Source organism: Phodopus roborovskii, unplaced genomic scaffold (assembly GCF_943737965.1).
Source record: "Phodopus roborovskii unplaced genomic scaffold, PHOROB, whole genome shotgun sequence".
NCBI lineage: Eukaryota > Metazoa > Chordata > Mammalia > Rodentia > Cricetidae > Phodopus > Phodopus roborovskii.
The window spans coordinates 24,077,414-24,099,445 of NW_026126460.1; the positions used below are offsets into that span (position 1 = coordinate 24,077,414).

The window sequence follows — 22,032 nt, forward strand, 5'->3', positions numbered from 1 at the left end:
AATTTTTTCTCTTCTCTTAAAACGGCTATCATGTTCTCCCATTAAAATCCTTGATCTCTTCAATTATTGTTACACACACACACACACACACACACACACACACACACACACACAGAGAGAGAGAGAGAGAGAGAGAGAGAGAGTGGGGAGGAGAGAGACAGAGAGACAGAGGGTCAGAGAGACACATCTGCCGAGTCCATTTAGTGTTGCTTGTGTATATATTTATTTAGGACTGGGTATTTAGGATTGGATAATCTATCAAGGACCTCATCCTTGGAGAAGACTGATTCTCTCTCAGCAGCCATTACTTGTCTGCATTTCTTTATGTAGGGGTATCTTTTTCACAGTTCACACTGTCATGAAATTGCGGTTGAGATTGTACAGGTCCTGTTTAAGCTGCCATATTTTAAAGACTGCTTTCATGTCATGTCTAGAAGGCATCTCACAGATAATGTCCAGAGGCTTCTACAGTCATCTCTCCACTCTTCCATGATGTGCCCTGAGCCTTAGGCGTAGGGCTCGTGTCATAGATGTGTCAATTGGGGTTGGAAACTGCAGTTATTTCCGCATTTTAACCAGTTGTGGATTTCTGTAATGATGTCCATTTGCAGCAAAACAAACTTCTTCTATGAAGAGCAAGTGTTAGACTTATTCGTGGGTACAAGGATAAGTATTTGGAACGAAGTTAGAGATTGTACTGGTTTAGGAAAGTGGCAGTAGTATGTTCTCCTTCAGGGTCCATAATCTTAGTTGCCACAGGTAGTGGCTAGGGTTACTGCCAGGCAGGAATTTCTTCCTACTGAGTGCAAAGTTCAGTTAGACAGCAGTGGTTGACCCCCAAGTCTGTGTCACTATTTTACCCTTGAGAATATTGCCGTACTAGTCCTTGTGGTTCATAGACCTCATAGCTGGGCAGGACTGCTGATTACTTTCCTCCCTTGGAAGCTTGCATAGCACCTTCAGATGCTATGGGGGCTAGTCCTCAGCGAGGATGCTTCCAGGCCAGTCCCAGCTTGATTCTTCTAAGTTCTGTGTGAAGCATGTGGTGTCTTTAGCAATAGCGTCTTGCCTCTAAGTTCTGGGAGACTACCAAAGCAACAATAATAGCCTTTATTACTGGGAATCTTAACTGTCCTGACCAACTTGAAGGTTTCCCTTGCCTGGCATTGGGTTTTTTATTGGGTAATATATGGTTCTTGGAGAGAGCATTATTAGCTCAAGTGATATAACTATTCAAAATATATGTGTGTCTATGTATTTATCAGTAAACCTAAAATGTTTTCAAGCACCCTTAATGTTATTTATCTGTCCTTTCTCCCTCCCTTTTTGTTTCCAGGTAAATCACCCACCCTCCCAGTTTTTCCCGTTTCTTTCATAAAGCCCCTGTGTCCTACTATTTCCCCCCCCCCCCACTATTTCCCCTCCCGATGGCCTCTTTAATTTCTGGTTTCTGTGGTTAGTTCAGGTTATATACTCATATTGAAAGATTCAGAGGTAGAATCCATAAATAAGAAAGAACATGTGATGTTTGTCTTTCTGGATCTAGCTTACTATTCAGTATATTTTCTAGTCTCACCCATTTACCTGAAAAATTTATGATTTTATTTTTATTTATAGCTGGATAGAATTGCATTGTGTTTTTGGTTGTGAGCCTAGCCTTTAACGGCTGAGCCATCTCTCCAGCCCATAGAATTGCATTGTGAATATGTATCACATATTATCCATTCACCAGTTGAAGTTGGGTCATTCCATTTTCTAATTCTGGTGAATAGAGCAGCAGGTGATTTGCTGGGCAAGTTTCTGTGATGTAGGTTGTAGAGTCCTTTGGGGTCACATGGTATAGAATTATCCACATTGACTTCCATAATGAGTGCACCAGTGACAATCACAAAATTTGTGAATACAAAGACACACATGGGGGGCCAGAGAGATGGCTCAGAGGTTAAGAGCACTGGCAGTTCTTTCAGAGGCCCTGAGTTCAATTCCCAGCACCCACATGGTGCTCTACAACCACCTATAATGAGATCTGGTGCCCTCTTTTTGGGTGCAGACATACATCCAGGGAGAACATTGTGTATATAATAAATAAGGAAATCTTAAAAAAAGACACAGTATAGTTATACTTTGTTGTCTTGCTTCATAATTTGATCTGCAAAAATTGACCAATATATAGAACAACCATGGAAAATAAAACACAGTGCACATGTTACCACTTAAGAGTACAAATGGGATTTACTGGGAAATATGCAGTGTGTCTTTACAATGGCTGATGCTAGTGTAACATGAAGTGGGCAAATTGGTGGTTTCTTTTCCCTTTCCTCAACGTTTGAAGCATTTGTGGATTAACGCCCTCCACCCTCCCCACCCCCCCAGTCTAGACAAAGCTCTGTGTAGCTTTGAAGCCTGTCTTGGAACTTGCTCTGCAGACCAGCCTGGCCTCAAACTTACAGACAGAGGTCCACCTGTCTCTGCCTCCCATGTGCTGGGGTTAAAGGTGTATCCCACCAATGCCCAGCTGTATTTGTGGATACTTAAGGCTAGGTTGGAAAGTCTATTTTTGTTCACAGTATGTAGAAAATTTCCATGTAATTCCATTGTGAACAAATTCGTGGTATAAGTAGGTTTCTTAAATTTGTATTACAGAGGGCCAGTGTACTAATTCTAGGGCCAAAGATAACTCTAGTTGCCTAGGTAATAATTAAGAGTTTTCCTTTTAAAGTGATTTTAAACTAACCTATTTCTCTTTCTTCCTTCTAGATTCTTGTTGAAATCTATTAATTCCATTTTTGAACACTTATGAATAACCACGCATCTTCAAAACCATCTACCATGAAGCTAAAACAGACCATCAACCCTATACTTTTATATTTCATACATTTTATAGTATTTATCTATACTATTTTAACATACATTCCATTTTACTTTTTGTCTGAGTCACGACAAGAAAAATCAAACCAAATTAAAGCAAAGCCTGTCAATTCAAAACCGGATTCTGCATTCAGATCTATTAACAGCTTGGATAGTTTGGCTTCACTATTGTATCCTGGATGTGATACACTTGATAAAGTCTTTATGTATGCGAAAAATAAATTTAAGGACAAAAAGCTATTGGGAACACGTGAAATTTTGAATGAGGAAGATGAAATTCAACCAAATGGAAAAATTTTTAAAAAGGTAAGAGATGGATATTGCCTTGAATCCCTTCACACTTGTACCCAGGAGTCTCTTCTTCTTGTATACTTAGCATTATGGGAAGTGTCACCTGCAGCTAGGATCTGCTGGTGTTGTAGGAGAAGGTGTCTCTCCAGGGCCGTAGACTGTTTTCATCCCTCTGTCCTCATTACCACTGATTTGACCTATTTTCCACAAAGTCATGGAGAATGTGCCCTGGTGTGGGACTCCTGAACCTGATATCTCCAGGGCTTGGCATAAAGCATCTAGGTCTAGAGTTCTTGGTGCCATGTGACTTGTTTTGATTTTTCATGGGACCCACAGTGGGTGTTAATATCTTGGTACTTCGGTTATGGCAGTTGCATGGCTCAAAAGGTTTGCTTTTACTGCTGTAGAGAATCTTGGCTTGAAACAGAAAAGCTGTCTTTACAGACAAAAACATTGTGGTTAAGAACCTGGGCTGCAAGTTTGGTTTCCTCTTGTGGCTTTAGAAAAGTTATTGACTGTGGATCTTACTGTTCCCCACACAGAGTGACCACCAGCTTCACCAAGAGCACAAACATGGAGTAAAGTCTGCCATGTTTTTGAGGCCTGACAAGCCTTTCAGAAATACTAGTTTGTTCTGCACCTGGCTTTACAAAGTTGTAGAAACTACATGGAATCTGGTTGTAGCTGAATTGCCCAGCACTCTGCAGACAGGAAGAGCAGAGAATGGCTAGATTTCAGAGCCGCCTTCTGGTGCTTGTGTGCCTGAAATCTTGAAGACCTAAAACAACAGACACAAGACCATTTTAACTGTTATTTTTAAGTGTGAGACACTTTGATATTTTATACATATTCTAAACACATTAGAGGAATGAGAGGGATTATGTAGCTAATAGTGGTTTTCAAAGTTTCACTGACATCTTCGTCATCATGAAAGCCAGTGGGTGTGCTTTGTTAGCTGATGTAGCTTCCTTTTTGTTCTTTCTCAGTGCCAGATTTTGTGTGGTCTCTTTCTTCAGAGTCACTTTTTTTTTTTTTTTTATCATTTCTCTTTATTGTGATACTTACTTTTGGAAAGTCTGGCTAGGTGACATGTACTTTCAATCCTAGCAGTCGGAGGCTAAGGCAGGATGATTGAATTCAAGATCCTGTCTCAGTGTACCAAAAAAAAAAAAAAAAAAAAAAAAAGTTCCGCAGATACAGCTTAGTGGTGGAACAGTTGCCAGTTATACACAAGACTCTAGATTCAATCCTCAGGTGCTTCCCCCACCCCCAAATAAATCCAAACAAAAATATTGGAGAAAGTCCATTTTTGGCTGGGTTTACACTACGTATAAGCTCAGGATGGAGACAGAGGCAGGAGGATAGACATGAGTTTCAGGCCAGGTAGGGCTACATAATAGAACCCTGTTTAAACATGTTACCTCCTTCACTCTGAGTTGTGGGGACATTTATATCATAATTCATAGTAAAAGTGGTAGCTTTCTAGGCCTGGTGTCTGTGGCTTTGTTCTTCACTCTCCCATGGGTCTCCCTTCCATGCTTGCTGTCCCTACTTCTTAGTTCTTAACTGCATGTCTCAAGTCACACAAGCCCGAAACACAAAGAGAAGGTTAAAGGAAGCCAGGTACAGTTTGTTGAAGAAGACAGGAAATGTGTAATTCTCAAATAGTTCCATTCTAGATAGTAAATGAAGAGAAAACCAACAACCTCGTACTTAAAGCGGTTTAAATCAGCTACCTAAAATCTTGATTTCTATTAGATTGTTGCATTACTCAGAGGTCTAAGTGGTTGCATATTGGTGTGCTTTTATTTTAATAACTGGTGTAAGACACTGTCATCAAAGCATTGCATTTTTTTTTATATTCCTGGAAAAGTTTTAAAACAGTAAGGTTCATATTCCAGGCAGTTATACTTTTTTAGACAGTATTCTCTGAATGATAATTGATATTGTGACATACACAGTGATATTGTGTGTGTCCTCCTTTGACAGAAAAAAAAAAAAAAAAAAAGCCAAGTGTGAAAGAACACAGTGCCCCCAAGGGTACCACGAGGACTGCGTTTATGTAGCTCAACGGTAGAGCACCTGGAAAAGGTTACAATGAGATAGTGGCTCTGAGACTCATCTGTAACGAGTACGGTTTTTCCGCCTGCTGCCCGGTCTTGTCCTGCTACCACGCCACCAGCCCCAAATAACACACAGAGACTCTGTATTTGATACAATACTGTTGGCCCGGTTACTTGTTACTTATCGGCTAGCTCTGCCTTTAATTATTAACCCATTTCTATGTATCTTCACATGGCCTTCTCTTACCGGGGAGGCGGCTGGCGTCCAGCTCTCTCCAGACTCTCCATCTTGACTCCTCCTTCCTCCTTCCTATTTCCTCCTTGTCTCCTAGTCCCTCCTATCTTCCTTTCCTATTGGCCAACAGTGCTTTATTATTAACCAGTATGAGAAACATATATACATAATGGCATCTCCCATCATCTCCTCTTTTCTGTTTAAATAAAAAGAAGTGTTTTAACCTTAACATAGCAAAATATATAACACATCAGTTATCAAATAAGAATCACAGCTAACAATATTTAGTCCATTAACATTTAGCAAGACTAAAAGAAACTATTCTATCATCTATCCTATATTTGTGAATCTAAAGTCCTATATGTAACTTATCTTTAAGCCTAACTAAGGAAAACTATAACCATAACTATTTGTCTTCAACTCCATCAAAGACCACAGAAGGATAATATATAAGCTCTAGAAATGACAGAGACATCTTGCCTTTTCAGTCACCCGAAGTTCTTCTGTAATCTTCCATCTTCAGCCCATAGGCCATAGTGTGTCTGACAGACTCTCCAGTAAAGCAGGAAACTTTAAACTGTCTTCTTGTATTGGCAGTTTGTCAGTCACTTTTCTCCGTGCCCTGCATACTGTCTCGCAGACTCTTCCATGAAGCAGGATCTCTGTAGCAATGTCCATCTTGAATCAGGAGTCACTTTCCTGTGGGTCCTGCATGTCCAGTTTATACATCACAAAGTCAAACAGTCCAAACAAGAGCAGTATCTTGTCCAAATGGCTAGTCTTGCCATATTGGAAGCAAACTCCAAAACGAGTTTCTTCAATGTCCATCTTCTTTTCTGGTGCAGGTGGTATTGCCAAGAGCAATTATGTCTCACTGTCACGAAAACCCTAATCCATTTTAAACGCCATATTCTGTAGGTCTTTGAAAGGTTTGAAGAATGCCTATCTATCTCAAATACATCTCTGTGTATCTTGAAAAACCTAACTAACTTAACTCTAAGCTTTGACTATCATAGGTAATTATCTATAATCTGTACTACATTATACATTACATTTCTAACTGAGCTCAATAAACACAATACCTAAACAAGAGGAGAAATATACATATCACCTTATTGACCTTAAATTGTATCAATAAATGAAAATCCATTCCAAAACAAAGTATTCATATCTATACCATAATTCCCTTTTTACCTTTAAAAAGAATTGGCTGTGATCATTAACCATTTATAAGCAAATCCATTTAAATGAAAACAAACATTTATAAACGATATTTGGGAATTTGGGCGTCGTTCTTTCCAAACTACTTCCTGCTGATAGGGGGCGCTGTCATGGGGATCCTAAGAAGATGCAGAAATCCTGGCTGTAAGTCTGCGAGGCTGCTTTGTCCAGCTGTTTTGAATGTAGGATCACCAGCGACTGTTTCAGGGGGCCTGGCTTGCTCAAACCACATTAGTCTGCAAGGAATCCACAGCTTTTCATTTCCTGTTGAAACAAAAATAGAAATCCTTTTCCCCAGTAACTTGTCCTTGAACTTAAATGTTGGAGTCAAAGCATTTTTAAAATATATAAATTGAATTAATCCAGCAGCATTTCCTTTATCAGTTGTTATTTTCTCAGCAGTCAAACAATGCAGAGACAACACAATAGCATACAGTAACCAGATTCTCTCTGAGCTTTTCATCTTTACGTGGCTTTATTACTCTGTTTATTTTACTTTTAGTTTTTCATTTTTTGACATAGGGTTTCATTGTGTAACTCTTATCTGTCCTGGAATTCACTCTGCATACCAGGTTTACTTTGAAATCACAAGAGATCTGCTTGCCTCTGTCTCCTGAGCACTGGGATTAAAGGTGTGTGCTACAACACCCAGTTCCTCTTTGTCTCTTTAAAACCATTTTTTTTATGTCTACGTATATTTTAAAACACACTGTAAACCTTTAGAGGTTTTTCTTAATATGAATCTGTCTTTACTGTAAATCTTTATCTTCGTCTGGCCACAAGTCTTTTATCTGGTAAACAACAACATTGCTAAAATGAAAGTCACAGCTGTGTCAGCCGCGGTTTACCAAAGATGGTGGCGGGTACTTTTAGCGCCAGCACGGAAAGCTGTGCTCACCGCCTTGGTCTGCGCTGCCACCCAGAAAGCATGCTGCCGGCTTGGAGATGTGGTCACTGCCATTGCCATCTCTCATACACACCAATAAATTGTTAGCAGAGTTATTTAAAAGCTGTGCGGTTTTTTGCCGCTTAAGCTGAGTCAGGAACCTTCCCTTTAAGGAGCCGCGCAAATATCTGCTTGTCTCTCGCAAAACAGAGTCCAACCGAGAAAACTGCTGTTACCAAGAAACCTTGCTTATCTCTGTTCTTTTGTTTCTAAAACCCTTTTTTAACCTTTTGTTAAATTTTAAGTGGAAGTTCTTACTAGCCACGTGGGCGCCATCTGTAACGAGTACGGTTTTTCCGCCTGCTGCCCGGTCTTGTCCTGCTACCACGCCACCAGCCCCAAATAACACACAGAGACTCTGTATTTGATACAATACTGTTGGCCCGGTTACTTGTTACTTATCGGCTAGCTCTGCCTTTAATTATTAACCCATTTCTATGTATCTTCACATGGCCTTCTCTTACCGGGGAGGCGGCTGGCGTCCAGCTCTCTCCAGACTCTCCATCTTGACTCCTCCTTCCTCCTTCCTATTTCCTCCTTGTCTCCTAGTCCCTCCTATCTTCCTTTCCTATTGGCCAACAGTGCTTTATTATTAACCAGTATGAGAAACATATATACATAATGGCATCTCCCATCACTCATCAAGCTGTACTGTCAGGAATATTGAACCTGCTTGCATTGTATAGCAGAATCCTAGTGGTGAAATCAAAAATTGTTATGGCTCCAGTTATTCCACACACTGAGCACATCACTGAGTCTCTTAACAGTAATTAGACACTGGTTAATCTTGGCATGGGTCTTACATTCTTTGCATGAAAGGAAGAGAGAAAGATCAACAATAGTGTTAAAGCAGATTGGTGATTAAGGGATGCCTGCCTGATAGGTTGCTGTTAGATGAGACCTGAATATGCTCTAGTAAACTTGGATAAAGAACCTTCTGGGCAGGAAGAGAGTGTAGTGGGCTCATCTGAGTGAGGTGCTTGGGGTGCATCATTTAAGATCCTGGAGAGAGCACCCCCTTACCCTGTTCTAGCATTTCTGAAGAACAGAAGGGATAGGGTTGTGTTTTAGGAATTTTCAAGAGACACAGAGAGGTTTATAGCTTCCAGTCCCTGTGGGCCTGCGTGCTACTGGAAAGGCAGACCCTGTGTTTATAGGAGGATAAGAGTGGTATGAGTAACGGAGAAGATGGCCTGTCTTGACAGTAATGGATGGGAAAGAGATGGCTTGCTTAAGCCATCTTTTGTAGGTAAGTTGATACTATGGGCAGATGAAGAAATGAGACTAGAGAGGAACGTAAAGGCAAGTAGCTTCAGTCACAGTTTGGAGCAGTTTGGGGGGATGGTGTGCTTTCTTCTGCTTACATAGCAGTAATGAGCAGATGTGTGAAGAGGGTTAGTGAGAGAATGCTTGGTTTGGGCCTTGCTAAGTTTGATATATCTGTTAGATATCCTGCTTAACAAGTAAAAACAGATGGTTGTAGTGGAGGTGGGAATTTGAGGAACTTTTTTATGGAGTCCTCGAGAGTCTGGTTCCCACACATTTTGGCCACATTCTCATCTGTCTTCTCACCCACACAGAGCTCCTTTTGAAGTCATTGGAGCTCCCATGCTGAACATTTCCTGGGGGTGCAGAGCAAGGTGAGAGTTTGGGACTGCTACACTTGAAGAAGTATAATCTTACATTTTACGCAGTAGGACACCAGAGGGTAGCACTTATCCCTTGTCATCTTCATCTAACCTCTTAGAAGATGTTCTTGAACGTTGTTGCAGTTTTAGAAATAAGTGTGATCTGATGGTCTTGATTTTTGATTTAATTTTATGTGTACGAGTGTTTTGCCTGCATGTATGTCTATGTACTACTTGTGTGCCAGGGCCTATGGAGGTCAGAAGAGGGTGTTGGATCCTCTGGACCAGGAGTTAGAGATGGTTGTGGGCAGGGTTGTCTGAAAAAGCAGTCTCTGGGCCATCTCTCTAGTCTCTGTTGAGATGATTTTTAAGATGCTTGAGATGTAAATTAACACAGCCATGCTCGGAAACCAGCTACATGTATTGTGTAGTTTGCTTTTTATTCAGTTTTTACATATAATGGGCAATTCCTGGTTGTATTTAAGTTGAAAGTCCCTAAAGACAGAAATATGTTAACCAGCTTTAAAAGGAGCTTATTATTGGTGTCAAATCCAAATAAAATACTACCGGCTGGTTAAGTACCGGAGGAACTTTTAATAATATAACTCAGTCTCCATTTGGTTGTAGAGAGACTTTGTAATTTGCTTATCATGATGGATAATTATTTAGATTAAATGGTTCATTATTTTTATGAACTTGAGTAGTAGAGTCACTTTCTAGCTATAGATTACATACCATCTGTTCATGAAATCCAAAAACTCATGCAGAGAATAAGTAAAATTTTGCTCTAAACAAATTATTAGTATCGGGCCATTTGTCTATGAAATTGTCCTTTAGGATTTCATCAAACATATACAGGTTTCTCCCCTGCACCCATCTTATGTAACCTCAAACTCATGATGACCTTGATTCTTGTACTTGTTAAATGCTGAGATCTGAAGCATGTGCCACCACATCTAAGCTTGCCTTTGTTAAAATAGGGTCTCACTGTATACCTGCTGGTCTTGAACTATATAGACCCTGATGTTTTAGCTCAATTTTGAATTATTTTGAAAACCAAAAATAAAGCCAATTACTCCCTCTGTCATAGTTAAAAGCTTAGCGTGGGATTTGGGTTGCCACAGACAATGTCACAAAGCTTTTTTCAAAGCTGTATCTTATCTTCACTTGAAGCTAATATGTTTTATGTTCACATAACTTTCTGGCTGTAAAGTTTGAAGTTTCCTCTGATTTCTTTCTGTAAATTACCATTTTGGTCACATTAAAAGATATTTGTGTCTTTCATGCTTTGCTTCATCAGGTTATCCTGGGACACTATAATTGGCTTTCCTATGAAGATGTCTTCCTTCGAGCCCTTGACTTTGGAAATGGGTTGCAGATGTTGGGCCAGAAACCAAAGACCAACATCGCCATCTTCTGTGAGACGAGAGCTGAATGGATGATTGCTGCGCAGGCGTGTTTCATGTATAATTTCCAGCGTATGTATGAGCGACAATTTTTAAAGCAATACTCTTTTTTTTTTTTTTGGTGGCAGATTTACATAGCCCTGGCTGTCCTAGAACTTGTTATGAGGTCATGAGGCTGAGATCCACCTGTTTTTGCCTCCAAGTGCTGGGAGTAGAGGTGTTTGCCACCACACTTGGCCCTAAAATAATATTTGAGATTAATTCTGATACTAATTTTTTAGTGGAGGGGTGTTTATTGGGGCTCATATATTTATTTATTTATTTGTCTAGTTGGAAATATCAGTTTGGGAAGAACCCCTGCTGGTCAAATATAAATAAATAAAGGGGTCTTTATTCATCTAGAAAACTAAACCTGACTTACAGGATCCTTGCTTGGCTGTCATCTCCCAGGGTCCTTTTTGAACCTACTGCTGTTTTTGTTTTTTTCCAGACAGGGTTTCTTTGTGTAGCTTTGGAGGCTGTTCTGGAACTCGCTCTGTAGACCAGGCTGGCCTCAAACTCACAGAGATCTGCCTGCCTCTGCCTCCCGAGTGCGCCACTGACGCCCGGCCCTACTGCCATTTTGTTAATCCACTGCTGCTAGTAGCTACAGTTAACCTAGAATACACCTCTATCGTAACTTGGTAGATAGACTTTCAAGTACTAGGTTATGCGATAGAGAATCTTTGTATTGCTGAAGTTATTCAAGTGCTGATCATGGTGGCTAACCCTGCAAAACAATCCTGGAAGGTCTGTTGGGAGGTCATGGTGCCAAATGTCATGATAAATGAACATGAAACAAAAACAATGCCTCCAGCAGACTTGCTATAAATTCCTCTATTTTTCTTTCCTTTCCCCTTTTAAAGAGTTATTTTATGTGATGGATGCATGCATTACTCAAGGAGGCCAGAAGAGAACACTGAATTTCTTTGGAAGTGGAGTTATAGATGGTTGTTAGCTACCATGTAGTTGCTGGGAATTGAACTTGGGTCTTCTGCAAGAAGAGCAAGTGCTTTTAGCCACTGAACCATCTCTCCAGCTATTCCCCGTTTTCTTTCTTTAGTTGAGAAAGGGTGTCATGTTTGTCCCTGGCTGGCCTGGAGACCACACTGGCCTTGAACCCTGCTTGGGATTAAAGACATGCACTGCCACACCCAGCCTACTTCTACTTTGTAAAATAGGTACTGACTTTTTGCTTTCAAGGTTTGAGTTTACATTTCTTCTGAGAATATTTTGAAAATACTATTGCTTTTAAAAACATTTCACTTCTATTTCCAGTTATATGGAAAGTAAATATAAAAAAAATCCATGTTGTATATAATATGTGATTTCAGTGTTCCTAAGAAAACCTTTTTTTTGATTTTTGAACTTTAAAATGAGCTGTACCACTTATGAATAAATACCATTTTCTTTTTCCTTAGTTATTGTTTTTTGAGTCAGGGTCTCATGTAGTGATCAAACTTACTGTGTAAGGGAAGGTAATCTTCAGTCTTACTCGCCAAGTATTAGGATTATAAGTGTCATAACCACTACTGGCTTTTGTTATTTTGTTGACATATGATACTTCAAATCTGACATTCAATGTGTCTTACTGGCTTGTCCAGTGGTTTTCAACCAGTGGGTGGAAGGACCCTTTCACAGGGGGTATATAAGACTTTACACATATATTTGAATTAGGACTCATAACAGTAGCAAAATTATACTTACTTCATAACAATGAAAATAATTTCATGGTGGGAGGGGGTCACCGCATCATGAGGAACTGTACTAAAGGGTCACAGCATTAGGAAGGTTGAGAACCACTGGACTTGTCTCTTTTCCCATTTAGTTCTGAGCGCCAGCAAGGAAGATTTTGACATTCTAGGCTCAGGTATAATTCCTTTGTGTTATGTTAGCCCTAGAATAATGTGAAGGTGAAGCAAGCATATTAAGAATCTTCATTAAAATACTAGAAGCCTTGGGAAAGTTAGAGGAAAGTGAGTAGACATGATGTTGAGCAGTACAGTGGAGTGATGTACACAACCATGGTAGTTTCTCGTGGGCTGTGCATGCAAAGCCCTCCTTTATGATTCACGTGTGCCTCTAGAAGTGCTGCTGTGAAATAGCTGTGCTTTTTTTTTTTTTTTTAAACCTGTGTTTTTTTTCTCATAGTTGTTACCTTTTATGCTACCCTGGGAGGTCCAGCCATTGTTCACGGATTAAATGAGACAGAGGTGACCAACATCATTACTAGTAAAGAACTCTTGCAAACAAAGCTGAAGGTAAGGACTGAAGTTAACTCTAAGTGTATAATGCTTTGACTTTGCTTTGTGAGTCATACTGATCCTCAGTTATCTCTGTGAGATTTTGTTCTTTTTCTTTAGAACATAAAAGTGGATTTCAAAGGAATTGTTAAAAATTGTTACTATGCTAGTGTCTGTTGAAAGGGATGACAACTTGATTGTGCTTGTTTTATAGTGAATGTAGACTAAATTAATAGTTTTGAATGTCTCTGTGTTTTGAATTTGTGTTTCTGTGCTCTTTGTGCATGCATATGTGTGGTCACATGTGTTATAACACGCCTGTAGAAAGTCAGGACAGCTGTGGTGATTCCCCTGCAGGCTTTACAGCAGGCAGGGACAAAAACGACCCATGAAGATAAAAGAATGACATTCAGTTCAGCCCGATTTTATTATAACTGGCGCTGGACCAGGAAGGATTGGTCCAGATCATTTTTCTCTAGCCATATTTAAGCACAGACCAATTTTTGGAAAATGTATTCAGATAATAGTTAACTCAGTCCCAAGTGTACAACCATTTACGACATGTTTACATTGAGGTTCCTTACAAATTACATCTGGCTTCTTTCACAAGGATGGGTACTGTCCTCTAAGAGGCAGTGCCCAAGGTAAGGGTCTAGGGAACTTGACTGAGGTAAATATAATGCCTGTGGGTGTCAGGATTGGCCTGGCCCTAAGATAACATAGACGTCACTCATGCTGTTTAAAGCACAGGTATCCTCATAAGAGTGGGTTTATAATCAAAGCACAATGCTTAATATTTAGGGAAAAAGGTCTTGGGATAAGTAAAAACTTCAATTCCGGGAGACACAGGCAGGACCTATCTCATCAGATAGCAGAGGATCACCAGGCTGTAGAACTACATAATTCCTGCAGTCCAGGAAGTGCATTCCTGTACCCTCATTCCATTGAAGAGGGAAACTGTGTGTTTACTTTCCTGGCTTCTCCAGTGTTTATCTGTGTGCACAAGCCTTTTTTTCTTCTACAGGCAACCGGTAGGAGTCAACTCTCCCTCTATTCACCCTGAGTTTCCTTTTGGGTTTTGTTGAATTTAAGTCATCAGGTTTGGTGGCAAGTGCACTTACCTCCTGAGCAATCTTGCTGTTCCCTCTACGTTTTTTATTTATTTTATGTGGATAGTTGCTTTGTCTGCATGCATGTATATGTACCATGTAGGTCAAATGAAATGCTTGCCTTTGTAAGGACCTGAGTTGGATTCCCAGGAACTCTTATAATAAAAGTCCTAGGCTAGAACACCCTGTTGGGGAAGGCTTAGAGAGCACAAACAAATGTACGTAGGCACCCACACGAGCACATACATCTCAGTATTGGGAGATGGAAGTAGGAAGATCAGTAGTTCAAAGTCATCTTCAGCTACCTAACACGATTGAGGCATGAGATCTTATCTCCAGAAAGTAAGGAAGGAAGGAGGGATGGGGGAAGAAGGAAGGAAGGAAAAAGGGAGGGAGGAAGAAGGAAAGGAAAAGAAAGGGAGGGACCTAAGAAGAGAGGGAGATAGAGAAGAAGAGAAGAGAGAAAAGAGAGGCCAGAGGCAAGGAGGCCAGAAAAGGGTATTGGATTCCCTGGAACTGGAGTTACAAGCAGTTGTAAGCAGCTGCTATATGAAATTCATTTATGAATCGCTGAATAATGATTTAAAATGAAGATTTTAAGTACTGAAATGGGAGGCATTTTATGAAATAATAGGAAAAGTATTCTTGTAATTTCTAGGCAATTGCCTCTGAAAACATTGCCATCTCAAGCATTTTTAAAAAATAAACTTATAAGTGGATTTTCTCCCTTCCCCTTTATGTCCCCCTTATGTTCTTGAGGGACTTTGGGCTTTCCTGTATGTAGTTCAGCTATTCTGTATTTATATGTCCATTTTGCAGAACATTGTTCAAAGAAGAACAACTGTTCAAAGAGCATACATTATATTATAGAATAGTGAGTACAACCCCTCTACTTTGCACTTTCCTCTCTTCCATCCTTTCTACCAGTAATCTACCTCCCCTACCTTCCCCTTCCCCTTCCCTTTCCCCTCCCCCTCCCCCTCCCTCCCTCCCTCCCTCCCTCCCTCCCTCCCTCCCCCAGTGCCACTACTTAACTTTTTTTAGGGCAAGAAATCAGTTGGACACTCAGTATGGTGAAATACTCTCGAGTGTCTTGGATTAGTCCCTCAAACTTGGTTAACAGGTCATGGTGAATGTTTGTGTCTCTTCAGGATATAGTCTCGTTGGTCCCACGTCTACGCCATATTATTACTGTTGATGGGAAGCCTCCAACCTGGTCTGAGTTCCCCAAGGGTGTCATTGTACACACCATGGCTGCAGTGCAGGCGCTTGGAGTGAAGGCCAACGTGGGTATGTTGTGTGGTCATCATTCCAACATATGTGCCCCTTCTGTTCACCTTGTTCTCTAGAATTAACCAGAAGTTTGATCCTGGAGTTAGCTCCTAAGACACATCAGTCTTCTAGACTGTCAACTATAGAGATGGGTTCTTCTGCAAATACTTTATCTAGCCTTTAAAGAAAGACCTAAGGAAAATGCCAGCATTTATTTATTATTGCTCTTTAAGTATGGGCTGGGAATGTAGCTCAATTGGCAGAGTGTTTGCCTAGCATGTGCTAAGTCCTAGATTTGATCCCCAGCATTGAGTTAACATTGGACATGATGGCACATGCCTGTCATCTCAACACTGGAAAGGTGGAGATAGGAGGATCAAAAATTGAAGGTCATTGACTGGCTACACGAGACCCTGTCTTAAAAACATAACAGTAAGCCAACATAGTAGTGTTTATTTTAGATTTAAAATGCTTTTACATCATTCAGTTTTCTATTAGTTTTTAAAATTTAAAGTTGATTTTTAAAGTAACACCTTTACATTTACCCGTTAGAATTAGTGTGTGTACAGCTAGAGTGGCTAAGCCTGAACTACTCCTTTGCATCTTAGGGTTTTACTTGCTTTTAAGAATTTTTATCTTCCAGCTCACAAAAGGCATAGACACTTTAGAATTCATAACTGTCAAAGAAATGAGCTTCAGAAAATGTAGACTGTTCCTGCAGAGTGCTGGGCTGCTGTGGTTGTTTCCTCTGTAGTGGGAAACTTGGCGATTCTGCTTAGGGACAGGATCATGATGATATTACTGATATAACAGGGATGATAGTATTTGAGCATGTTGAATTTTAGGTGTTGGTAGATACTTAGAATGTTGGCCATGAGGTCTAGTTAGAGAAAGAGGAAATATATGGTGTATGGTGCATTGTTAAGAAATTGTCTGGATGGGTAGGAGAGAAGGGAGACATGCTTGAAGAAGATATTTCTTAGAAATCCACACGTGTATTAGTTTTGGGATGAATTTAGGCAGGTGGATGGTGTGGATGTCATACATTTGTGTCCTGTGCCTTTTCTGTAGCATGTTGACTGATGCCCTTAGTCGTTTAGTCTTGTGACCACAAACAGGCAACACTAGAGTGTTGAGTATAACCAAGAAAGTCATTTCATGGAGCAGAAAATGTTTTAGTAAGTTTGTAGGTATCTTCTTAGCTCAAGCCCCTTTTATGTCTTCAATTACTAGAGTAGGGTTTGGCTCCTTTATTCCATTGTAAATTTATGTGGATACCCAGCAGCCAAAGTTACATAGCTCCAAAGTAATTTTTTGCCAACAGCCTGCCGCTGTTGAAAACTGCTTTTCTTTTGATCGCAGAGTGACAATGCAGTTCTCAGTGTGCTCTCTGAGGCTGCTTGTGGTCCTGGCTGCTGGTCCACTGTTAACTCCAGTCTCATCATTCCCTTGTCTTTATAGATGCCAAGGACATTCCCAGTTTAAGGCTTTTGTATTGTGTTATTACTACTACTTCTTTATTTTATTTTATTTTATTTGTTTTTGAAATAGAACAGGGTCATTCCAAAATGACCCTGGGCTTAGCTTACCTTGTGGGCCAGGCTGGCTTTGACCTCAAAATCTCATTTTAATGCCCTGGGTTCTGGAATTGCAGACATCTGCGACCATGCCCCCTGCTTGCTTTTATATCTACTGGAAATACAGGCTTCCTGGTCCCAGGACTTTTGTGGTTACTTTGCTTACTTTATTTAGGTTTTTGTTAAAATTACTCTTCAAAGACACTTTCCCAGAATGCTGTATCTAAATAGCATCTATTATTATCTCACCTTGTCATTATTTTTCTTTCCAGCTCCTGTCATATTATGGACTTAACCTGTTTGTCCCAGTATTGTTTCTGTCTCTTTATGTGTTGACTGTTGTTTAAATGTTTTGATTGAATTATGTAAATGAGTGAGAAGAAAATTGGTGATGTAGCTGAATTCCTCAGAAGTATGTGTTTCTCTTTTCTTCAATATAGAAAACAAATCTCACAGCAAACCATTGCCCTCAGACATTGCAGTGATCATGTATACAAGTGGGTCCACAGGGATTCCAAAGGGAGTCATGATCTCCCACAGCAACATCATTGCTGCTATAACTGGGATGGCGAGAAGGATTCCAAGTCTGGGGTATGTCATGATAAAGCGCAGAGTAACTTTGTATTTGTACCTGATAGAACACAAATGCTTGTGCCGTTTTAGTAGATGGCTAAGTCATTCCCAAGTGTCTGTGGGACGTTTTACAGCACATCAATTAAAAAGTCACACTTTTAAAAGATTTATTTTAAAGTGTACGAGTGTGTGTGTGTGTGTCTTCCCATCTCTGCTGGTGAAGCTGCACAGAGTATCAGATCCTCCTGGAGGTGGAGCTGTGAGTGCCCAGCACAGGCGCTGAACCATCTCTCCAGCCTTTCAAAATTGTTACAGGCATGTGATTTTATAATGGTAGTTTAGTGACTTAGTATGTTAAAGATGCAAAGGTTAACTGACTTTGTGTTAAATACCTTAAATTTAAATTATTTCAGTCAGCTGGTCTTGCTTCTGTATGTACAGAGTCATTTTTTATATGTTAAGTGCAGCTTGGTGGCCAGAGAGGTATTGGTCAACTAATGGGATTTTGAAGTTTTACTCTTGGTTCGTCAGGGAGAGTGTAGTGGAGTAGGCAAAAAGCAAACCAAAAAAACTGAAACAGACAAACAAAACACCAAAAAACAAACAAACAAACAAACAAAAATAAAACAAAAACAACAAAAAAAAAAAAAAAAAAAAAAAAAAAAAACACAACCCAGAAGGAACCTGATGGGGTGAGAGGAGTTAAGAACCTGAGAGATGAAACCATTGTTCTGTTGACCGAGCTGGCACACTGCCCTGCCATTTTCTTGCCTTTCTGCACAGCACGCACACATTTAGACACAGCGATTAGCTGTGGGTCTGAGTTTGGGAACAGATCTAAACCCTGGGCAGCACTCTCCCTTTGGATTTTACTTTGTTGCTGTTCATGCTGTAGATGCAGGGCCATTTCTAGAAAAATACACATATTTTCTTGCATATAAGGCATATTTTACAATTTATTACTGGATCAAACTCCTAGAGCAGGCAACTGTTCTGTGAGAGTCACTAACTCTAAAGGTCATGTCCTACAATGACATCTTGTCGTTTAAAAGACCCTGTAAGCCCCAGCACCATTCTCTTTTGCCTTAGTACTTTGCTTCTGCAACAGAAGACGGTTCTCTTTGTTTTGGGATTGAACTGTAGCTTTGTTTCTGTCTCACCTTTACCCTATCAGCAGGGAGCTTCAATGGGTGCATAGTTATTCCTCCAAGTGTCTGGATGCCTGCCTGCTGCAATCACTTTGACAGAGAGCTCCCATGACCCTTGCTTTTGTTTGTCATTTCTTTCAGAGAAGAAGATGTGTACATTGGATATTTGCCCCTGGCCCATGTTCTAGAATTAAGTGCTGAGCTTGTGTGTCTTTCTCATGGGTGCCGAATCGGCTACTCTTCACCACAGACTTTAGCAGATCAGGCAAGTAAAGTATATAGAAACATTGACAGGATAACTTTATCATGTGCTTTTGAGCTAAGAATGCCATTGAGTTTTTAAGTTACAGAACTTTTTTCAAGACAGGATTTCTCTATGTGGTCTTGGTTGTCCTGGAACTCACTCTAGCTTAGACTGGCCTTGAACTCACAGAGATCCGACTGCCTCTGTTGCCCTAGTGCTAGGATTACCGTCTGGCTTAAGTTAAAGATCTTTATATCGGTTACTTTTTTTTTTTTTGTAGTCTTCAAAAATAAAAAAAGGAAGCAAAGGAGACACATCCATGTTGAAGCCAACACTGATGGCAGCTGTTCCGGTAAGAATTGCCTGTTATAATACTACTTTAAAACTAACTGTGATTCTACTTACAGTTTTTAGTTCTGACTGGTAGAATTTATCTTTAAAAACGACTTACTATTTGGCAGTGAGGCAGCTGAATGGGTAAAGTGCTTGTTGCACAAGTCTGAGGAATCAAGTTCAGTTCCCAGAACACACGTAAAGTGGAGGGAGATTCAACTCCGGGTAGTTGTCATCAGACCTCCACATATGCAGCCTGGTACATGCACCCCACAACCGCCCTACATCATATATGTGATAGAAGTATTAATCATAGGAAGATTGCTCATATAATTAATGAACTTATTTATATGTCTAGGAAATCATGGATCGGATCTACAAAAATGTCATGAATAAAGTGAATGAAATGAATAGTTTTCAACGAAACTTGTTTGTTTTGGCCTATAATTATAAGATGGAACAGATTTCAAAAGGGCGTAGTACTCCCCTGTGTGACCGGTGAGTAAAGCCCTTTCTCTGTGTTAACACTAGTTCATATCAATAGCCCAGGGACGTGAGGCATGGGCAGTGCATTTAGTTTACCATGGGTGTGGTGGCGCAGGCCTGAAGTCCCTGCACTTCAGGAGGATCCAGCGGCCAAGGCTGGGGTCTGCAGAGGCGGTTCAGTGTTCTGCAGAAAGGTGGAAGAGTGTGTGAGCTGAACACCAGCGCCCCCTTCTGGCCTCTCTGTGTGGGGTCACACATGATCTTAAAAAAAGTCCAAGGCCAGCCTGGGCTCCATAGCAAGTTCCAAGCCATTTTGGGCTGTGTAGTAAGAAATTCATTTGAGAAGTCAAAGGGACTGTAACATAAGAACCAGAAAATTTTCAGTTATCATTTTTCTGTGCTTAATATTGTACTTCCATTTTTTATTCACTCCTTCCTTCCTTCCTTCCTTCCTTCCTTTTTTGAGACAGGGTTTCTCTGTGTAACTGTCCTGGAACTTGCTCTGGCCTCAAACTCACAGAGATCCACCAGCCTCTTCCTCCCAAGTGCTGTGATTAAAGTTAAGCAACACCACCACCCAGCATACTTAACATTTTTAAAGACATAAGTTTTGAAGCGCTATTTTAAAATGTATTTTGATATTCATATTGCTGAAAATGATCAACCTTTATTTTTAAAGTTTTAAAAGATTATTTCCCCCTTCAACTATATTTTTGTAGTGTTAATGGAGTAGTACCAAATAGTTTGAAAATTATAAAGTGAAAATATGGTTGGGTTTTTGTTTGCTTGTTTGTTTGTTTGTTTTGAGACAGGTTCCTCTGTGTAGCCCTGGCTGTCCTGGAATTCGATTTGTAGACCAAGATAGGCCTTGACCTCCCAAGTGCTGGGATTAAAGGCGTGTACTACCACTGCCCAGCTGTATGTTTATTTTTTTTATGGGAATATAAAGATAGTTTTCAGATGCTATATTGTTTCTTTTTGTTTTTGTTTTTTAACTTTTATCTATTTTAGGGTGATATGTAGGTTGATAATGGAAAGCCTAATACTTTTTTTTCTTTTTGAAAAAAAGTGCTAAGGTTATATAAAGACTGGATAGCTCAGTTGGCAGAGCATTAGCCTTAAGGTGTATGCTACTACCACAACTTGTAAAACGATTGCCACCTAGTCTTCACCCTTTTCAAAAATGTTTAACGAACTTCAACTTCCATAGCTTCGGAGACTGACCCTAGAGTCTGCTTCTTGGGAAGAGAGCACCACCACTAAGCTATATTCCCAGCCCTGCCCCTTGAATTTTACTTGAGCTATAAGCAATCTTTTACTTGTGTTTTTCAGAAAGATATCAAGTATATATTTGAAATACTTTCTTTTTAAAATTTCTCCCAGACAATTTGCCACGTTTTTAAAACATAAAACATCTCAAAGCTTGAATTAGATTTTTAAAAAGAGATTGCTGTATATATAATTTGCATGAATCTCTAATGAATAAATACAAGCAGGAAATTAATTTGCTTTTAATGAAGTATTTGAAGATGTGATATATAGTATGCATTTATAATAACAGATTCTCTGATCATAAAAAGGGAAATATTACTATAAATAATGAAATCTGCCAATTTTATATTTGAATATTGCATGAAACATAACTGAGAGGAAATGACATTTTCTTTGCTGGTTTTACTGCTGATATTTAAGACAGAAAGAGTGGCTCAAGATAATCTCCTGAATTGGCTACATCACTTTATGTTAACTTAATCTCAGAAGCTCTGTATACAAAACTGAGACATTAAAGATTTGGAAAAATCCCATTCTGCTGGCTTAGTTATTTTTCTATTGATGTCGAGAGGCATCTGAGGCATCCGAAGGTAGAGGAGCCAACTGGGAATGGTGCTGGGTTTTGAAACCTCGAAGCCTACTCATAGTGACACCATTCCTTCAAAAAGAGCACACCTACCAACAACTGGGAACCAAAATTTCAAACTACCATTCTGCTTTTCTATTGATATTTTTAGCTTTGTTTTCCGGAACGTTCGAAGGCTGCTGGGTGGAAATATTCGCCTTTTATTGTGTGGTGGTGCACCACTCTCTGCAACAACACAGCGATTCATGAATATCTGTTTCTGCTGTCCCGTTGGTCAGGGGTATGGACTCACGGAATCAACTGGGGCGGGAACGATTACAGAAGGTAGGTGCTGTCATCTGAAATTTGTGCCTGTCAGAGGCTGGGGCATAGCATAGCTCCCCGCCCCACCCCACCCCCAATTTGTATGAATTATTTTGTAAAAAATACATGAGTAACCACGGTTTCTAGGTTTTAAATGATATTAAAAACTGAATATTCTGGGAAAGAAGT

At 39.9% G+C, this 22,032-nt stretch overlaps 1 protein-coding gene across 1 annotated transcript in view; it reads left to right on the forward strand.

Annotated features, from left to right (window-relative positions):
- The first annotated feature begins 2,757 nt into the window (after positions 1-2,757).
- The window catches only part of Acsl3 (acyl-CoA synthetase long chain family member 3), a 28,849-nt gene continuing 9,574 nt past the window's right edge, over positions 2,758-22,032 (forward strand). The window contains exons 1-9 of the mRNA XM_051190542.1: positions 2,758-3,174; positions 10,553-10,730; positions 12,849-12,958; positions 15,201-15,339; positions 17,339-17,489; positions 18,761-18,884; positions 19,144-19,215; positions 19,555-19,694; positions 21,692-21,864. Coding sequence (XP_051046499.1) covers positions 2,797-3,174; positions 10,553-10,730; positions 12,849-12,958; positions 15,201-15,339; positions 17,339-17,489; positions 18,761-18,884; positions 19,144-19,215; positions 19,555-19,694; positions 21,692-21,864 — 1,465 coding nt within the window. The 5' untranslated portion in view covers positions 2,758-2,796. The remainder of the gene's footprint in view (positions 3,175-10,552; positions 10,731-12,848; positions 12,959-15,200; positions 15,340-17,338; positions 17,490-18,760; positions 18,885-19,143; positions 19,216-19,554; positions 19,695-21,691; positions 21,865-22,032) is intronic.